At 37.6% G+C, this 17151-nt stretch overlaps 1 protein-coding gene across 1 annotated transcript in view; it reads left to right on the top strand.

Moving 5' to 3' along the window:
* The window catches only part of VPS13D (vacuolar protein sorting 13 homolog D), a 98384-nt gene that overhangs the window by 25597 nt on the left and 55636 nt on the right, over positions 1–17151 (top strand). Inside the window, exons 28-45 of the mRNA XM_041476562.1 lie at positions 194–306; positions 850–1059; positions 3025–3290; positions 3886–4019; positions 4301–4456; positions 5031–5244; positions 5568–5642; positions 6351–6554; positions 7007–7096; positions 8101–8241; positions 9431–9553; positions 10192–10266; positions 12592–12697; positions 13299–13451; positions 14037–14172; positions 15266–15313; positions 16076–16226; positions 16855–17065. Of these exons, the coding sequence (XP_041332496.1) occupies positions 194–306; positions 850–1059; positions 3025–3290; positions 3886–4019; positions 4301–4456; positions 5031–5244; positions 5568–5642; positions 6351–6554; positions 7007–7096; positions 8101–8241; positions 9431–9553; positions 10192–10266; positions 12592–12697; positions 13299–13451; positions 14037–14172; positions 15266–15313; positions 16076–16226; positions 16855–17065 (2606 nt within the window). The remainder of the gene's footprint in view (positions 1–193; positions 307–849; positions 1060–3024; positions 3291–3885; positions 4020–4300; positions 4457–5030; positions 5245–5567; positions 5643–6350; positions 6555–7006; positions 7097–8100; positions 8242–9430; positions 9554–10191; positions 10267–12591; positions 12698–13298; positions 13452–14036; positions 14173–15265; positions 15314–16075; positions 16227–16854; positions 17066–17151) is intronic.

Below are 17151 nucleotides of genomic sequence, written 5' to 3'. Positions count from 1 at the left end.
TTCAAGTTAAAGGCCACAGTGTTGTGAGATGTAACATTTCCCCAGTAATGGTTAATGAAACCACTGATGAAACCATTTGAAGAAGAAGGACACCCCACAAAATCTGTTTACATTTTTCTGAAATACAGGTTAATTCAGAGATCAAAGTTAAACAGATGCTCTGAAAAAGAATGTTGGTGTTTTCCACTTTCAGACAGTTTTGAGTGGAGAAGTGTATACTTCCATGTCATTCCTCATTGACATGGTTAATGTGAGCCTGGAGCTGATGGATCCAAAGGGAAAAGATGGATGCAGCTCTTTAGCCAGGTATGAATGTTCTTCTCTTGCTGAATACCTTGTCCTAAATACTGTGCTCATGTGAAAGATGCAGGACAAGAATTAAAATAATATGTGGAATTACAATTTAATAATGCAGTGAAATGGAATTTCTTAATTAGAGTCCAAACAGAGAGTTGAAGCTGCTCTGAAAGATGACAGGGAATGAAACTGTTCAAGAGATAGAGTCTGTCTTTCCACTCGTCCTTGAAATAACAGTCCAGAAATCAGTACTTGCCCAGAAGAATTTTAATTAAGAAAGCAAAATGAGGGAAGGTTAAAAAAGCAGATTTCTGCTATGTTGGCTTGTTGAATTTTTTTAAATGCAGAAGGATTTGTATCAGTGGAAAATATTATTACATTTAGTACAGATCTATTTTCTATCTCTATGACATGGGATGTGATTGTAGTTGTTTTAGAAAGTACCTACATGAAACATTTCAGCACTGTGCCATACTTGTAAAATAAGTGACTCCAAGGAATAAATAAACTGTAAGTCTCTTTGGTGTGTTGTTTTGCTTTTTATTCTCCCAGGTTTGATTTTAAGAAATCCAAGTTGCTTTTTGAAAGCTCTTCAGATGGAACAAAGTCTGTAAATCTGGTCTCTCATTCCATGATGGCCTTTGACACTCGTTATGCTGGACAGAAATATGCTACAGGCCCCCCAAATGTCTTCAATTGCATCTTTCAGTCATCAAAGAACACCAGTAGCCCAGGAGCAATCCAGATTGAGTTGCATTTCAGGTTGGTAATTCTGGGATTTGTTTGTTTTTAATAATAACATAATCAGTATTGTCCTGATTTTAATACATCTGTTATTATTGTAGATAAACTTGGGGGCATTGTATTTCAATCTGATGACACTTTTGGGGTGATCAGTGGTACTTGATAGATTGAAATCTGCAGTTATTAATTCTCTGTGAGTTGTTGGGTTTTTTTTTTCTTTTTCACTTATTGCAATAAAATTTAGGTTTGAATGTGTAATGGATCAGATGAAGGTTTGAACTATTAAAATCAATAATGCTTAAATCTTGATAAATCTGGTCTATCACTTGTATGTGTGCATAAAAGCAGTGTGTAGAATTTTTACTATAAGATGCACAAAAGCTGTTTCCCAGCAGGTGTCACATGTGGTTTACTGAGAGCATCAAATACAGACAGAAACGGCACCTCTTTCAAAAACAATCTCTGTATTCTCTTCCATGTTCTGTTCTACCCTGTTTGTTTGTTCTTACCTGTTTTGATCTAATTTATTATTGAAATTTGGAATATAAAGTATAATGTCAGTATTTACCTGTATCAGCATGGTGGTTTTTTCAGGATTGTTAAGAGGAGGGTGAAGTGAGATGACTGAGATGTTGGTTTCACTTCTGATCTGATTTGCTGACCAAGCTCAGCTTTCTCACTCTTATATAAGTATGATGACTTCTGAAACAGTTGCAGGAGTAATATAGAAAAAGAATTGTGGATTATTTTAGTCCAGCAGAAAATTTTAGAGGCAATTTTTCATAAAAACCAACTAAAGAATCTTGGCAATGGAGAGCAATTTTTTTGTTTACGATTTGGATGCTGCGTTACAGCTTTAGGTACCTAAAAAATGTGCTCAGAAAGAAGCCAGCATTTCAATTTGATTAAAACTAAAATGGGATTTACTAAAAAATACACCCTAAAAAAAACCCAGATGGTTTTCACAGAGCTGTTGAGTCAGTAGGCGGCTGGATTAGACACAGTTAGTGAGTTTGCACAGTACAGCCTAATCTGGTTTATGAGTGAGAGTTTCAGGAATCTTCTTCCCAACTGTTGTGATTTTAAATTTCAGCTGCAGCAGCATGTGGTCTGTTTTTAGTGGTGAGAGCATCCTTGGCAGAAGATGCAAGGGCTGGCAGAGCTCAGTGATAGTGTTGTACTGGCTGGTGCCTCTTGAAATATCCTGGAGAGCCAAGGAGGGTTATAGGCTTTTGCTGTTGGAAGCAGTGCAGGCAGAGCTGCTCCCCACTAAGGCATCGCAGTTCTTTGGAGATTTTATAGTTCACAGTGTGCTGGATTGAAAATTGTTTCATGGTATTTAAGCACTTAGATGATTTTCCAGTCAGCATGACCAAATGTAACTGGTATTCCAGATCATGAAGCCAAACACTTTATCCCTCCTAGCCAGACCTTCAGAATGGGATGCTGGGAGCTCAGGCAGGCTGACATTTTTTCTGAATGACAAAGCAGCTTCCTGTGCTGCAAAATGGTGTCAGGGTATGAGAGGAAATTCATATTGTACCTCTTATCTCGGAGCCAGGTCTGAGTTTCACACACAGAATGTTAGGTTTGATACCCAACACACATAAAATGATAACAAAAAAAGGTTTTAAAATTTGAGATTTTGAAATTAATCTTGATAATGTGTGTTAAAGGAGCTTGTATAAATTTCCTGACGTGTAGTTTTTGAATTCATTTATTGTACCATTATGGCTTAGAATTTGTGCTGTTAAGATCTATTGGGGTTCTGTGGGTACAGGAAATTGTTGAATTTCAGTCTGTTCAAATATATATATATATAAATATATAAATGTATGTCTGTATTTTAAAGGCCAGACACTGTAAACCAAGTGTATGCCTATAAAACGCCATATGAGTCTTGTAGATACTGATAGTTGTCAGCATGATTTTAAACATTTACAGGTTGTAAAGCTCACCTGTGTGATTCTCTCTTCTTAAAAGGTCTACTAAGGATTCCTCCAGTTTCACAGTTGTTCTGAACAATCTTCGTGTGTTCCTGATATTTGACTGGTTGTTGCTGGTTCATGACTTTTTGTGCACTCCTGGAGATAGCAAAAAGCGCGAGAATCCGCACCCGTCCCGGCAGCGCCCCTGCATCAGTGACACAGCTGTTGTTCCCAAAACTGTGAAGAGTGGAGTGGTTACCAAACGTTCCTCACTCCCTGTGACAGCAGAAAAGCAGCTGGAAGTCAAGGTTAATGTGACAGGTAAATGTGCTCTTCTCTGATGTTTTTGTAGGAGTTTTTCTCATTAAAAGCCATGTGCTGGTGTAAAGACAGGTCCATTAAAGGAAATTGTGGTATTTTCGGGGTCTCTGGATGGAGGAGGAAGGAAAATGAATATGACTTCATGTTCTTAGAAAGTTAATTTATTATTCTGTGATATTATATCATATTAAAGAATGCTATACTAAACTATACTAAAGAATAGAGAAAGGGCACAGACAGAAGGCTACAAAGAATGGTAATGAAAACTCGTGACTCCTTCCAGAGTCCCAACACAGCCTGACCCTGATTGGTCATTAAGTCTAAACAATTCATGTGAAACCAATCAAACATGCACCTGTTGGTAAACAGTGTCCAAACACATTCCAAAGCAGCAAAGCACAGGAGAAGCAAAGCAGATAAATATTGTTTTAATTTTTCTCTGAGGCTTCTCAGTTTCCCAGGAGAAAAATCCTGGGCAGAGATTTTCCAGAAAATATGACAGTGACAGGAAATCAAGAAACCTGCTACAAATGCCTAAAGTACCTTAATGATATTGCCAACTGCCCTGTTAGTTATTTGGGGTTTTTTTGTTAAGGAACTGAATTTGTGGTTGTTGAAGACATGTCCTGCTTCGATACCAATGCAATTATTCTGAAGGGAACGACTGTTCTCACTTACAAGCCCAAGTTGTTAGATCGTCCTTTCTCTGGGAGTTTGTTTGGCATTGAGGTAAGAAAAATAAATTTTCTTCTGTATAACATCTAAAATTAGAGGAGTTTGTGACGATACTTCACTATAAATGTATATACAAAAGGAATAGTCCACGGATGCTTTCTGAATTTTGTTGTTTTCTCATGAAATGCTCTCATTTTACAGCAGTTTTGAGAATAGTTTTATATTGTTTCTGTTAAAATATTGTAAGACTTGACTGTAGCCTCAAAATATTGCTACTTCTTGCCAGGCCTGTTATCTCAGTTCATAATTTTTTAAAAATAATTTGCAATTTTTAGGTGTTTTCATGCCGGTTAGGAAATGAGCAGGAGACTGCGCTGTCAATTATTGATCCAGTACAGATTCATATGGAACTTATTGGGAATTCTTCCTACCCAAGTGGTTCAGGACTGCTGGATGCTTTCAATAGTGAAGATTTTCCTCCTATTCTAGAGGTAATATCAAAGGCCTTAATAAAACCATGCAGTAGAGAATACTAGCAGAGATATTTTTATGCCCAAGGATTCAATAGAAGACTTTCAAATGCATGAGAAGAGAGTAAGGTAACTTTTTCCTGAAATGGAAAAGGAAAAGAAAGAAGCATGTAGAAAATGCTCTTAGTGGTAATGCAAGACTGATTTATGGGATATGTTACGGAGATTAATAGTGGGGGAAAGAAATGGGCTGATTATGTAGGTGTTAGATAGTTACTAATACCTGAAAGGAAATTATATTTTTCTGTATTTTCTGTTTCTAGTTGTTAGGACATATTAGAGGGGAATTATATTTAAAGACTTTTTTTATCATTATATCAAAGTAAAACTTCTTTTCCCTGAGATGTAATGCTTTTGGTTGTTGGTAAATAATAAGTTTGATAAATTTATTATTGGATCTTTAAAACAGCATAGTGATCAGATTTTAACACTAAATTTTGTCTTCCTTTGGGAAAAGCTTTATTAATATCTGAAGTATTTAAGAAAAATGTGTAGAAAAAAGCAAGTGACTCATATATTCTTATTTTTCATTTAGATTCAGTTGCAAGCACTGGATATCAGACTGTCCTACAATGATGTTCAGCTCTTCTTGGCCATTGCAAAGTCAATTCCCCAGCAGACAAGTGCAGCTCTGCCTGACTCAGCTGCCTCAAGTGCTGGGAGTGCTGCTGATCCCTCCAGTTCAGCACTGAACTCCTTGGCTCCTGAAACCAGGGATGGATCCAAACGTGTGCTGGATCCTGTTCTTGGTATGTTTTTCACTGTTGGAGTGAAGCCATTCCTTATATCCAAGGGAGGTTTCTACAAGGTGAAGCTAATCTATATGCTTAACACAAAAGATGTTGGTATCTTCATGGTGTAAGACCCTTTGTTGGTTGGAACTACCTAATAATGGCATTGTCCTGATGACACCATAAAAAACATAAAAGCAGGGCTGAATCATGTGCTTTTGCTACGGTTGCAGTCTTAAATAAACAAACCTCCATTTTTCATACAGATGTATCTTGATTTTAGAAATGAAAATAAGTAGATAGCTGTCAAGGATTTATGCCTGGTTAACTATTAATTCCAGAAGTCCAGCTGGCTCGCCTCCAGGAGCTGGGATTCAGTATGGAAGATTGTCGTAAAGCTCTTCTGATCTGCCAAGGTAACATCAGACATTCTTAGCAGGGGTTTGCACATTGTTCACATTACCTTAAGTGCAATTAAGAAAAGCCTTCAGACTGTCAGGTGGCTGTGCACAGGCACTGTTTCCTTCTGAAGAACATCTTTGGCTCTGTGCTGGCCTGTAGTCTTGAACATTCTTCTTCCTGTTCTGCTACTGTGTAAAATCCACCCCCCAAGGATTCTTTCTGCCCTTTGGGATGTCATGTGTAGAGTGCTTGAGTGAATTTTTGTTTGGGAGTTTTAGTTGTGTTCAGGTTGGTAATTTTTATGGTGTACCAATTTCTCGCTATTCCGCATCTCTTCCTCTTGAGAGTGTGTGTTTTCATCTCTCCCTTTTGAAATCATATTTCTAGTTCTACATGCAGTACCTGAAAAGAAAACAAAGCTTTACCACAAGTGCTTCTTTTTTCCTTTAGCACTATCACGCTTCCCACTTTATATACAGGCATGCATAATGTTACAGATTTTTATTACATTTACAAACTTCCAAACATATTTCTTACCCTTAGGTTATACCAGTGTCTTTATAATCTTCTCATATTTATGTTACAAAATAGAGCATATTCAAGTGCTGCTGAGAATATTTTATTAAGAGAGAGGGAGTTAGTTTTCTTCTATATGATTTTTACTAAGTACATGTCTTTGAGAAAGTAGGTGATGATTGATTGATTGTTTGCTTCTATCTAAGGTGACTTGAAAAAAGCAGCAAGTTGGTTGTTTAAGAATGCTGAACCTCTGAAATCAGTTTCCCAGCCTTCTGGTCGAGATAGCCAGGGGATTTTGCCTTTCCAGTTCATCTCTGGAGTGGAAATAAAGGCAGAAAGTGTTTGCATCTGCTTTATAGATGACTGCATGGACTGTGATGTTCCCCTGGCTGAATTAACCTTTTCATGTGAGTATCTGGTTCTGCCTTGGCATAAAATGATTGTCAGTTCTGGATGTGTTCAGCGTCGTGCTCTTGTTTGTCAGGACCTGTCAAATTTCACCTGACAGTGTCTTGGTGGTTGTTGTGTGGGATATTGGGGGTTCCTTTTTCTTTATTTCTGTTCAGTTTAAGTTTTGGTTTTAAGAAGATTACAGTCTTTGTAGGGGTAATATTCTGGTTTCCCCTTTTTTATATCACTTAACAAATGAAATCTGTCCTGAGCAGAATCCTAGGGAGGCTCTGCATTGTAAGGTGTGGCTGTCTGCAAATGTTATTGGAAGAGTATTATGATAAGCTTTTTGTACCATTTCAGTTTAAAAGACAAGACAAAACCTTCCATTGCTTACTTGACAGTTCACAAATCAGGAAGCTTGGTTGTTTTGCATTAATTTAAATTTCACTTTTTTTTTCCCCCACAGGTTTGAATTTTCTCCAGCGTTTGAGGACCAGCCCTGAAGGCTACGCTCGTTTTACCCTCTCTGGAGATTACTACAACCGTGAGCTTTCAGGTGAAATACCATGGGGGCTGTTTTCTTATTTAAGTTTAGGAAACAGCCTTTCCTACTACAGGAGCCTGAAGTTTACCCACTATGAAATGCCTCTAAGGGAATAGGGAAAGGTTGACTTTTGGGACTGTGTGTGTGTGAGACAGTGTGATCCTAGACAGGATATCCTGATTTGAGATCAATTGGAGGGATGCGGAAAGTGGAGACTTGGCTGGTATGAAAGTGGCACTCAGGTTTTCAAATGGAATTGCATAAAATGGTTATCCAGCAAAATAACAGTTTTATAACAAGCTGTCTCTGCATTCTCTTCTCTCTTCTCTTTAATTGTTTGGTGGATTCAGTTTATTACATATTTCAGGAAGGAAAATCATGTGCAGGCAGTGATTAGGCTGAAGACAAAGGATTAGCATAAGAAGACCATCACAATTTATGTTTTAGATACAAAAAAGCAAGTTACAGGCCAGATACTGACAAAAGATATAATCTAGTTGTGTGGGATTTTTTTAACTTAGAAACTAAATTTTCTGTTACATCACTGGTGACAAGCACTCAGGAATTATCTGTTGATAACAAGGTTGGGTTTTTTTTTTTTGTTTTAAAAAATACTTTGTTTTTAAAAATATGTAGGGTGGTTTTTTTAATACCTTCTAGGCTTTTATCTTTTGAGATACTGAATAATCACCAACTTAATGTATTATTGTGTGACAATCATTGTCAAAGCTATTTGAGAGCTTAATTCCAGCTAGCTTAGGTAGAGCAGTAATTGCCTTCTAGTGCTTTAATTGGAACTAAGATATTTCTGCAAGACCCTACATACAGAATAAATGGAGGAGCTGGACCAAATTTGTATTAGGTATTAAATTAAATCCATAGGTTTGCGACTTCTTCTTGAACACAGATTAAAAGTAAAGGATCTAATTGTGAAAGTTCCTTTAGTAAATATGTAAAGAGCATTCCAGTGTGGCCTCCATGTGTGTAGCAAAGATGATGGTTTGTGTTTCCCTCAGGTTGGGAGCCATTTATTGAGCCCTGGCCGTGTTCGGTGTCGTGGCAGCAAGAGGCTTCGAGCCGCCTGCAGCCTTCCCGCCTGAAGCTGGAGGTGAAGGCCAAGCCACGCCTGGATATAAACATTACCTCTGTTCTCATAGGTATGTGGGAATGTTCCCTGAGAGCAGCACTCTGCAGTCTGGTTTTCACTACTGAAAATGACAGACATCTCTAATTAAAAGTGCTGCTGGCATCCTGTGGAGGAAGTGGGATTGGCCCAAGTCCCTCCATGCTTTCCAGGATACTGTACCAGGTGTGTGGTTAGGCAGCCTATGTTCTATCAGATGGTGTGAAAATGTAAAGACATGAGCTGCATATGTTAGAGGTTAGTAGGAATTCTTTCTCTGGTCATATGAATTCTATCAAATTTGTATGGTATTTGAAATTTATTTTTAATCAGAAACAGGCTTTCATCTAAAGCTTTCTGTACTTCATAGGGCTTAAAAATATTTTGATAAGCTCATCGTTTTTCAGTACATTGACAGGTGTAGTGGGGAGCTACTTATTTCAGTTCTTCAGTCTCTGAGCACCTGAGCTGTCAATGACCCACCTTTGGAAATCAAAATATTTTGTTCATCAGTAACTCCTATTTCATGTGAGTTTCTGCATTGTGGAGCTCCAGTTGCGTGCCTTTCCCAGGAATATTGTTGGCTCATTCAGAATTATTTGGTGTGCACAATAAAAAAAATGCCAGCAGCTGAGCTTGTAGATGTAACAGAAAAGCCTTCATTGGTCTTTCTCTCCCAAGGAGAATCTGGGGGATTGGCAGAAAGAGGGGGAGCCAAGTGGCAGGAGGAGAAGCAAATCAGTGATTCCTAAGATGGTGCTTTTTAAAAGCAGTGATAACAAGTGGTGAGGCTGGTTTGTGATTAATATTGTGCCAGAGGACTCAGTTGGTGTCTTGATATTTATGCAGGAATGTGTATGTCCTCTTAAAATGAAGCAAACCCCAAAACCCCTAGGAAGTACTTCTAACATGAAAATATTTAAGGTTAATTGCCTTGGCAGGGAGGGCTCTTAGATTGACATAGGAGTATCTTAAGAACATGAAATTCCACTGACAGTTTTTTTTAAAAATAAAATCTTAGGGATATTTTTTTTAAGACACTGCTGTGATTTTATGAGCTATTGTTTGTCTTTAACTTATGTGACTCAGAGAAAAGGCAGTGAAATCAAACTTGTGCTGTTAAAGTGGAGTAACTTAAGTGGGAGCAATTTAACACACTTTTTCAATGACTTTGTTTACTGCCACCTTGAAGACATTGGCTGTCTGTGCTTACATTCCTCTAGAGCAATACACATGTACCAAGCAGTCCTGGATGGAAGATTACTGTAAACAGGACAAAGAAGTGAATGTAATCAGCTCAGAAGACTGGATGGGTTCTTCGGTGGATCCCCCATGTTTTGGGCAGAGTATGTTGGTCATTAATCACACTTTATTTGAAACAGACCTGACACACAAGGGCATCTGTCTAATGTACTACAAACATAAGTATTTTGACTTCACAGAATACAGTGATTTGTTAGATATGTTTGGCAAAAAAAAAAAAAAAAGACAAAAAAGCTGTTTTCTGTTCAGTTATGCTAAAATATTTTAAAACAAAAAGCTTTCTGGGTGCTCAGCTTTGAGTAAGAGCTTTGCACTGCTAGTTCTGCTTCCTTTCTGTCTGCCACTCTCTGTTAATGAGTGACTCTCATGTCAAGAATTAAGTCAGAGCGTTGATTTTTGGCTGTGTGCAGTTCAGAGAGGATCTTTTTCTTTCTGTACCCCAAAGACCTAAATAAATTAGTTTCTGGAAAAATTACTGTTTTCTTGGTGAAGTAATCACCTGAGTAATAGCTCTTGATATGTGGCAGGTCTTTTCAGCTTATTTTCTCCCAGAGTTCCTTCTGGAGGGAATTTTATCAATTCAAATGCCAGCTTAGTGTAAGCAAACAAGTAGAGACTCATAATTGCATGATGTGTATCTTCCCTTCTGCATGCAAGGGAAGATCTACCTGTATTTGTGTGGATTTTCTTACCTGCTGACTTTGTCTTTCCTGTCTGCCAGGCCTTCCTCTTGTGTACCTTAGAACTAGGAGTACAGCCAGTTTGACTAACCTAGAGCATCAGATCTATGCTAGAGGTACTGTACAGCACACAGACTCCAAAAGGTGGTTTTCTTCTTTGGAAGGCTCTTGCACAATAAATACTGTGCTGTATGTGGGACTTGCTGGTAGATTGGTTTCTATATTTAAAAATAATGAAAACCAAAAAACCCTCAAGCCAAATAATACAACAGCTACTTTTCTTTTAGTCTGATAAATTTAGTATTTCATCCTGTCATTTTCTGGGTTCTTCAGGAAAGAATGGAGAAATACAACCCAATGTAGGAAAACTGTCTTTGTGAGGAAGGTTATGTGAATTGTTGACTGTTCAGTGTCCCTCTTCTAGAGGGACAGTACAGTGGGATTAAAAATGATGTAATAATATCACAATATTTAATTTATATTCTAAAAGTATCCACCATAATGTTCAATATACATATTTATACCTAATTTAGCATATTTGGGTACTTTAAACTTTCAGATGCTTTAGAAGCACAGGCTGTTTTCAGTAAGCCTTCAGGAAGTAAAGCATTCCTAATAAATAATTTATTAATTTGTTTGGGTTCTATTTGACAGGACAGGTTTTGGGCAAAAACCATGCAGGATAAAGTAAGATTTTTCATTTTTTGACATTATAGAAGACAAAGAGCATACTTTATAAATATATATAAAAGTTAATGAATGGGAGGACAGAAAACTTTCTAGAAATCTACATCTGTTTCCTGTTCGAGTGCCATTAGAAATATTTTCTCTGAGTTTAAAGAAAAAACAAGATGGAAAATTTTGGATTTATTTTTATGAAATATTTTCTGAGATTTTTTTTTCCCCCAAAATCAAACAAGCAGCAAAACATCTAATATTCATTGCTTGGCTTTTAGTAGTGGTTTCAGCTAAATTACTAAACTAACTATTAAAAAATCCTCCTGGTAATGATAGTCTTTTTTTTTCAGGCAGTAGTCTCAAAATGCAACTTCTACATTTCTTTTGAAAATCAGGCCATAGTCCCAAAAATCCTTTTTTTGATGTCTCCAGAGATAAATTGGCAATAGATTAACAAAACGCACCTTCTACATTTCTTTTGAAAATCAGGCCATAGTCCCAAAAATCCTTTTTTTGATGTCTCCAGAGATAAATTGGCAATAGATTAAACACCAGAGTAAAAGTTCATTTGGCTTCTGCTCTGATTTGTAGAACCTGGGGTAGCCAAAACATTATATAAACTGAAACTCAACACTAAAAACATGTATTTGCTTTTGGCAAAAATCAGAGTTTTGATTTTCAAGGATTTAATCTTCTTGCTATTTAATTGGAAATAACTTTCTCTGTAAGCTTTAGATCAGATTTAAGTCTCCATGGACAACGTGAGGGTACATAGGAATTTGTTGATCTGACAGAAAGTCATCTGTCGTGATCTGTAACTCCTTCAAAAACTTTCCTGCCCTCCCCACACCACCCCTGCTTGCCTCTGGAAACCTTTTGGAGTGACTTCAAATCAGGCCTGGGGAAGAGATTTCTGTCTTACCTTTTGTTTAAGCAACTGATTTATTGTGTGTGCCTTCTTTCCCCTTCTCTCATACTAAAGATGTTGTGTATTGAGGGAGCAGCCAGTTATCTTCCTTTTTAAGTAAATTACTGGGCTTTGACAGGGGTTTTTCTGTGTCCAAACTCAGTAAGTATTTTCACAGATTTCATGCACTGCAGTGTGGAAGATGAGAGTAGCACTTGTGTGCCTGTTAGAAATTTGTGCTTAGAAAAAGTTGAACATGGGACAAGTATCTTCTGGTATTTTGCTATCCCAGCAGTTTAACAAAACCAGATTGCCTTTGTTTGCTCTCAAATTATTTTCCATATTTCAGTAGGCTTTTTCCTGTATAGGAAAATATTTGTACTTGTTCAGGCTTTGAGAATAAAAGTCCCTGTAAAGGGGATACTGGCTAACCCTGTATTTGTCACATTAAATACAGCATAAATTGTAATTATAAGTGAATGTGTGTTTAGTATTTGATGAGCATTTGGATGTACATAAAAGGTTTCTGATTATGTTTGGGTTTTTAGTTAGATTTTCTACATGTTAGGTGTAACTGAAGGCATAGTATTTTATAAGATTTGATATAAAGAAAGAGAAGAACATGTAGATTAAGCTCAGTTCCGGGGGGATTGATGTAGGGGAAGAAGATCTGTTACTTTTGTACCGTTTCTGTAGTAGTTACTAATTGTAAAACCTTTGTAGATAATCTGATGTCCTGTTTCTTTGGTTTTAGTTAGTGCAGGTTGTGGTTCTCCAGCATTGTGTCTCATCCCACATACACATCTGATGAATGTTTCTCATGGGCATTCAGACAAGTCTGTGTTCTGTTTTGTAGCTGAAATGAAGACCCCGAAGCGCAGGCAGCCGTTTGTCCCCTTTGCTCTGAGGAATCACACTGGCTGCACTCTCTGGTTTGCCACCCTGACTACAACCCCAACCCGGTAAGGAGCTCTTTGGGGATCACTTCAGACATATTTGTCTGGCTCCTCCTCCATGTCAGCCAATCTCTGTTGTTTTCAGTGCTTTTGTTTCACAGACACATGTAGGCAGCTCCCAGTTTTACTCAGTTGAGAGCCTCTTCTTTGACACAGAGATAGTTTTATTATTAAACAAAAAAGATTTTTTTTTCCAAGAGACCTAGCAGAATGTGGAAACCAGTCAAGTACATTCATGGTGTGAATGTGAACTGAGGCAGACTTAAAAAGCACTTGCTGTCACCCTGTTCTTCTAAGCCTGATGTTTACATTCTTGTAACAAACTTTCTCACGCAGTTTTATGTAAATAATTATTGTTTTACATTCTTCTCTGGAGGACGAGAAATTTAATGGACTGTTGCCTTGTCCAGTGTCCTTGGAGAGGTGGCACTGTCATCCTCCAATCCACTGTCACTTTTAAAATCTATAAATGTTGAAGTGAGAAAATAAACTTCCCTTCTTTTACCTTGGAGGTTCCAGCCTGCATGTCGTTTTATTTCATATCCTATAGTGACACACTTGCAACTTGAAGTAGTCATTTTGTGAAATGCTGTGCTTCTCTTCACAGGGCTGCGCTGTCCCATAGTGGGAGTCCAGGTGTTGTTCCTGAGGAAAACGGGACGTTGCTGGGTGATGCCCATAATGTCAGTGAATGGCAGGAGGTTATCACTGGGGAAGAGGTTCCGTTTGAGTTTGAAACCAGAGGGAAACTCAGACACAGGTGAAGGGACCAGGCCATGAGATGTTCTCACAGTCTCCTATATGGAACACACAGGTTCACAGTTGTGAGGGCACTGGCAGGTGTCACATTAAAAGTGGATTTCTGTAAAATCTATTGTTAATGTTTAGTTTCTATTTTTAATACTCTTGTATGGAGTGAAATTATAATTTTTCTGGTAAAGCAGCAACTATTGCTGTTGTGGCAGCTATTCCTATATGTGAGTTGGATCATTATCAGCTTTTAGAAGGACTTGGGGGTTTGAGTTACAAATCCTTTATTTTAAAGGACTGTTGGGGCAGGGTTGGTTGTTACCAGAGGTAAGAACTAGAGCTTGCTAACAAATGTGTAGCACGCTTTTATTTTTGCAACACAGTTATGTATCTGTGTGTTTCTTAGGAAAGGTGGAGTAATTAAACATAAAATCAGGTCCATCTATCCATGAAATGGGAAAACTCTTGAGATTTTTTTTAATGCTTCAGTAAGATTCTTTAAATAGAATCCAGAGGATGTTTGTGGTTTTAACTGTTTGCTATTTAGTCTGTATAATAATGCTTAATAGTAATTTAACTTGCTCTAACCTGGTAGGCACACACATGACCTAAGGATTCATCAGTTGCAAGTGAGAGTAAATGGCTGGGAAGAAGTGAGTCCAGTGTCTGTAGACAAAGTTGGAACATTTTTCCGTTACGCTGCACCAGATAAGAATTCCTCCTCTTCTACTGTAAGTTCTGATTTTGAGTGTTTTAAAAGAATATTAGGCTATTATAATAATATTATAATATTATAATATATAATTTTATAATATAATATAATTATTTTAATATAATATATTATTATGTATTAGAATTATAATATATTAGAATATTAGGAGTAGTGATGTCTGCAAGATTTTGATCTAAAAGCATCTGCTGGATGAGATTGCCTCTTTCCAGTTAGCCTGGACTGGGAGAGCTTAGAGATGCTGGGTTCCTAACTGTGTAACCAAAGCACAGCCAGAGCAGTCAGCAGTTAATCTGTGCTTGGCAGGCAGAGATTCCAGGGACAGAATGAATGTATTAGTGACAGGCCATGCACTCATGGAGACTGAGCTTTAAATCAGCCCAGCATTTCAGCAGCTACTTTTATTTCTTTTATTGCAGGAATGCTTTTCATGTCCTTAATTTGCTTAAAATAAACAATACTGGCAATTTCCTGTAAGCCTAGAGATTGGTTTTTAAGTCTGTGGCTCAGTAGACAAAATATACTTGTCATGAAGGGAAAATGCAGTTGTAATAATCAGCAGGCTGGCATTAGGGGGAGGCTCAGTGATAAAAATGGTTTTGTGGATTTCAAGACTATGTTTTGAGACTAGCTACTGGAAGTTGTTGAGCACTGGGCAAATAGGAGGTTGAGATCTTTTTGACATAAAGCAGAATTAAATTTGATTTAATACTGCTGACAAGAGCCAGTGGTCTCTTACTTGAATTTTCTGATGTTTTTATTTTGAAGCATAAAAAGGTTTGTCTCTCTGTAATTTGAATATTGAAGGAAAAGGATGCAAATTATGAGATTATGATAAATTAATGTGAACTCCTGTTCAGCAACATCTCCTGTAGACTTTTCCTTTACATCAAACCCTCCTTAAGGTTAATTTTTTTGCAAAGCAGTGTTACAAACAGGCTTTGCTAATCTAGTTCTGACATGATTCCAAGTTGTACTGAAGATCAGAAGCACAAAGTGGTGAAGTTTATTCTTCTGTAGTAAAGTTCTGTGTTAAAGCTGAGAGCAGCATTTTAAAAGCTGAACTTTAACCTTCTCATTTACTTTCCTCTCAGCTTGGAAGCCCAATCAGTAGAACAAATATCATACATCCACAAGTCTACGTGAGTATATATTTTCATTTTTTTGAGAGCTACTTAAGTAAGAGTAGGGAAACTGTACAAGTGAACTGGCTTTCCCTTCCTTCTAGAACCTTTTCAATAGGAAGGAAAGAAAATTTAAGCAAAAAAATCCACTTTCAAATCAGAACAAATATTTATGATTTACCATTCCTCCATTCCTCACCAGTATAAATGTTTGAAAAATGGGTCTTAGATTCCAGTATATGAATCCTAGCATATAAACACATACTAAATGTTGTTTTCAGGATCAAAGTGGCAATGACTTTGTGTAATGTAGAAGGTAAAACACCACAGCAGAAGGGCAGCTATGAGTGAACAAAGTGTTAAGAAAGCTCCAACTTATTTTTCAGTTTTGACAGCTAGGAATGATGAGTGACTGGTAATATGAGGCTTAGACTTCATGGATTTATTGTAATAATGTATTAGTGAGATGATATATAAAGTTATTTTCTTAGGATCTCTATTGCTCTTTTTGAGCAATCCAATTTGAACTTGGATTATTTTAAGAAAGATAATGGAGTTTGTGGTATGTGGAATTGCTTTTTCATAATTTTACTGTGCTTTAAGGAGGAGGTACAGGATTATAAACCACCATTATGAAACTATTTCTACACCTGATGAGTTGCACGTGGTTGGACTCAGTTGGCAAGTTTTTCTCCAGCAGTTAGTGCTTCATAATGGAGGTGTCCCTCTTCTAGATCTATTCATTACCTGAGCTTTTTAATGCTTTTAAATATCTTCCAGTTTTCTTCATTGCCTCCAGTTCGTGTGGTGTTTGAAGTCACCATGGAGGGGAGCGCCCGGAAGGTGATAACAGTGCGCTCAGCCTTGATGCTGAAGAACAAGCTGGAAATTCCAATGGAGCTGCGACTGGACAGTCCTTCTGCCCCTGACAGTGAGTGCTGTACACTCCTGTGACCCATATCCCTAAAGCATTCCTTATGTGCTGTGGGGAATTCAGCTTTCTCCCCAAGAACACTGTCTGTAATGCTTCACACCAGAATAGACCTCCCTGGACAGGATATGGGTCATGTTAAGAAGAAGGCAGACAACAAGAGACTACAGAGTCCAGTAGGATTTTCAGTGTTTGATAAACAGGGAAAGCTGAGACTGTAAAGACTTTGTCTTATCTCTGTATGTAGCAAAGTTGTCTCTTTAGCAGCAGTCTAGAGGGTTTTGGTGTCACCATGCAAAAGTTTAGTGTAGAAATCTAATGAGACATCGGTAACGTACCCAAAATGTTTGAACAATGAGGTTTTTGAAACAAGCATTTTCACTAAAGAATTTGAGTACCAGCAAGTTTTTAGGCTGTTTCAGATTTACACACTGAAATTAGTCTGCTGCCAGATTGTTAATAGAGCTGAAAATAACAGGTTGGTTTTTGAAACATGCATAAAGCAGGAGTTGATTTACATTAAAATTAAACGTATTGCCTTAAAAATTTGAGACTTAGTACTTCAAAATTTTATGGTTTTCAGTAAAGGAGCCTCTTTTGATATGTGTGTTTTCTTCTCTGGTTGCAGAGCCTGTAGTCCTTCCAGCAGTTATGCCAGGAGATTCCTTTGCTATTCCATTACATCTCACATCCTGGCGTTTGCAAGCCAGGCCCAAAGGAATGGGATTCTTCTTCTGCAAGGCTCCTATTCACTGGACTAATGTCCAGAAGGCAGCAGAGGTGTGCAGCAGCAAGAGGGAGTGTCATTCCATGGAGTCTGAAAACAGCCGATTTTTCAGGTAATTAAAGCCTAGTTCCTCTTCTGTAAGCTCTGATAAATGAAATCCTGTGGAAGTAAATAACAGGAAAGAAAATGCTTAAGAAA

This window comes from Pyrgilauda ruficollis, unplaced genomic scaffold (assembly GCF_017590135.1).
Source record: "Pyrgilauda ruficollis isolate IOZ18807 unplaced genomic scaffold, ASM1759013v1 scaffold39, whole genome shotgun sequence".
Classification (NCBI taxonomy): Eukaryota; Metazoa; Chordata; class Aves; order Passeriformes; family Passeridae; genus Pyrgilauda; species Pyrgilauda ruficollis.
This window is presented reverse-complemented; position numbering and strand designations above follow the sequence as displayed.